The 3,533-nt window shown below is 43.6% G+C and overlaps 1 protein-coding gene across 3 annotated transcripts in view; it reads right to left on the bottom strand.

Moving 5' to 3' along the window:
• The window catches only part of DIEXF (digestive organ expansion factor homolog (zebrafish)), a 28,148-nt gene that overhangs the window by 17,600 nt on the left and 7,015 nt on the right, over positions 1 to 3,533 (bottom strand). For all 3 annotated transcript variants that reach the window (XM_019516403.1, XM_019516401.1, XM_019516404.1), the window contains exon 5: positions 412 to 500. In XM_019516403.1, coding sequence (XP_019371948.1) covers positions 412 to 500 — 89 coding nt within the window. The remainder of the gene's footprint in view (positions 1 to 411; positions 501 to 3,533) is intronic.

Below are 3,533 nucleotides of genomic sequence, written 5' to 3'. Positions count from 1 at the left end.
CCCCCCCAAAAAACCAAACCAACCCCCCCCCCCCGCCCCGCCAAAATAAATAAATAAATAAATCAGGCATGGAAGGGCTAATCTTACCCTCATCAAAACTCAACACCTTTACTGATTTCAGTATACTACAAACCGGACCCTAAGGCCTAGATTCTCAGCTGTACTCACATATATCAGCTAAAGGAAATGGCCTTTGATTTTCACTTTAGCCTGAGATAATGGAAAAATGAATTGTTGCTGGGATTTTTATCTGAACACTGACAACACCAGTTCCACCACTCAGTAAACATTCTGAATCTACTCCAGTGCCAACTATGCAATTGTGGAATAATAATACATACAAAAGAACTAACTTTCACCATCAACTCAATTATGCTATAAACTCAGGACTAGGCAACAAGACAACATTACCTTCAACTGACTTGTAGTTTTACAACATGCTGAAATGTTTTCTATTTCTTTTTTTTCCAGTTCTTTGTTCATATGTGCTCTATATGGATCTAGTTAAAAAAAAACAAGCAGCATTATTAATAAAACTTGAATAACATTTCTGAATGGGTTTTGCATGTTGAGTCTGATATGATTTTTAAAGCCACACAAAGCAAGTCGCTAGGAAGTAACAGACATTCTATTTGTACACAATATAAAATATTCTGTACATGAACTAAATAAAAATGCCACTATTGTATAAACAAAAAATCTTCCAAACAAAAAACCCCCCAAAAACCAAAACAAGTGTAAACAAAGTTACAACATTTGATATAAGGTAAGGGAGACTATTACAAGTGTGTAGTAATTTATCTTAGAGTTTCATAGCAATGCCCATCATTTAATATCTCAGTTCCTTGCATATGAAATCAGTTGCCAATAGGATCGTTCTTAATGAGCTCATTTGCCTTTCAAATCTCTAAAAAAAAGTCTCTGGTATATGTGCAGTGCTTTTGGCTGATGCTGTGACTCCTGTTTGGGTTATGGTGGAAAAAAATTAATCAAATGAGATTTTTTCAAGATTTCCCTAGAGGTGGATAGACAAGTCAGAGTCAATCTCCCTGCAAAGAACTCCAGGACTTCAAGGAGCCAATTTTCATTTAAATTAAGCAAAGAATTGCAAAGCATAGCAAGTAGTATCTTCCAAATGATGCAACTGAACAGGATATCAATAATAATATAGTACAGCCTCTGTTTTCCAGCTGAACTTGTTCTGATAAGATACTGCATTTTCACCTGTGAAGAATACTACAAGCTAACACATAATACATAATATTAAACCCATACCAGTCAAAATATTAATGCACAGTAAAACTGAAAGACTAATTTATTGCTCAATATCCATAAAATTATTTTTTCTAACCCAGATACAAATATAGTACTGAACCCAATGAAGCTTAAAAAGAGAATAGTGTTACACAATAACAATGGTTACCAGTTAGTAAAACTAAGTCACTATTCAGAGAACTGAGGGTTTGGCTAACTGAGCATGTCCTATAGATTTCTTTCCTCCATTACTGGTTTTACAGACTCCAGAACTAGATGGTCACAGCGGTGGCATATGATGTCACATATCCAGGACCATTCACTACCTCGTGATGAGAGCAGAACAGAAATTTGTTTCCTGCCAGCATGCATCCATATCTGCTGCTGTTCTAGAAACTCCCATTTCTCCTCTTTGACTACAGACTATAGGTGCAAACAAGCACTCAGAAGACCTGGCTCAGGTTTAGACAGCTTGGTTTAAGCCACCTAAACCCAAGTCAGTATTGCCATGCGCAAACATCTGTGCAGGCAGCTGGAAGCAGGTAAGTCCGGTGGGAGGATGGGAGGGGTGGTAAAAACAGCTCAACTCTGAAGCTTCAGAGAATGGTTGGGCTTTCTCAGCCTCTGAGCTGTTTTGGGGACCCATCCAAGCATTCACTAGGCCAAGTTAACCCTTGCTAGCTCAGGTTAAACCCAGGCCAATCTAAAGGTGGCTCTCATGTGACGAGAGCTAGCTTTAGACTTTTAGGGTGACCTAAGCCTTGTGAATGTTTGCACACCCAGGCAATTCTCTCTCTAAGCTCAGTTAGGATGATCAAAACGTAATGCTTGTATCCATCCAACATGTGCCTCATTTTACATCTGAAAAACAGGGGGTTCCTGTTAAAATGCAAAGCAATGAGCACAAGCAATACTGCTGTGATAACATTTCATTCTTGTTAGTCATTATCAGGGATCTGGGTTTTCCATTTCCCATGGAAAAATGGAGTAAACCGCATATTTTACCTTCTACCAGAGGCAAACTCAGATTTTTCGTTTTACAAGAGATACCCACAGATTCTGCTGTTTTGCAATGAGCTCCATGCAGGCTGGCAGAGTTCCAGCCTGCAGGGAGCTGGGAGGGAGCGGGAGGAAGGCAGAGACGGGGCGCCAGGTGCACAGACATGCACGTGGCCCCAGGAAGACTGCAGAGCAGCTCCAGCAGGTAAGTGGAGGAGAGAGGGAGCTGGGCAGGGCTGAGGCTGCTACCCAGCCAGGTGGGGCTTGGGGCCTGGGGCTGCAATGCACAGCTGCAGAGACCCAGTAGGGAGCAGGATAGGGTCATGAGTGGTTTGTCCAGGGGAGGGGGAGGGCAGCACCCCCCCACCACATGCACTCCTGGGGGCAGAGGGGACCCATGCCCCCCAGATCTGTACCCAGGGCAGGTGCAAGCCACAGGCTCCTGCTCTGCTTCCCTCCCCCAGGATCACTGGAGCCACACGGGGGAGGGAAGCAGGGCGGCAGGGGACAGTGGAGCTGCACGGAAAAGCTGTTAGCTGCTGTTCCTTACTGCCCTGCTTTCCTCCCCTGAGGCCTCTGGAGCCCAGTGGACACAACCCGGTGCAGAAGGCAAAGTGACTTGATTACAGTTAATACCTCCCCAAGTGGAAAACAGAAATTCTGTAGGAGTGCTTTCTCTGGCAGACAAATATATAAAAATGATTTAATGGTTGGGAATTGAAACTAGACAAATCAAGACTTGAAACAAAGTGAAGGTTTGTTTGGGTTTTATCTTTAAAAAACCAGTAAGAGTTAGTTAGGGCTGTGTGAAATGGCGCCATTTCATTTCAACAGAACAGCATTTTGTTTCAAAACCGCTGTTCTGTTTAATTTTGCTGTTTTAACGTTTCGCTCATAAGCTATAATGGGGAAGCTCAAAACAGCCTATAACTTTGTCATTTCTGGCCCGATTTGGAAGAAACGTGCAGGAATGGTAGCCCCTTCTGAGGGCATGAGGCATGCCAAGTTTCAAGGAGGTAGGTGCAGGGGCTTGGGGGAAAACTGCACCTCAAGCTGCTGAGAAGCAAAACTCATGACATGGGTGACACAGTGTGTGTTAAGGCACAGTAGGGTGAAAACTGCAGGCTTGCTAGCTCCTGCGGAGGCCATAAAACCTGCCAGCTGTCAAGGAGATTGGTGCAGGGGCTTCTGAGTTCTTGGGCCCTGCACGGCAAAACTCGTAACATGGGTGGCTGACTGTGTGTGTGTGTGTGTGTGTGTGTGTGTGTGTGTGTGTGTGT

The sequence above is a fragment of the Gavialis gangeticus genome, unplaced genomic scaffold (assembly GCF_001723915.1).
Source record: "Gavialis gangeticus isolate Ggan-Ray unplaced genomic scaffold, GavGan_comp1, whole genome shotgun sequence".
NCBI classification, from domain to species: Eukaryota; Metazoa; Chordata; order Crocodylia; family Gavialidae; genus Gavialis; species Gavialis gangeticus.
This window is presented reverse-complemented; position numbering and strand designations above follow the sequence as displayed.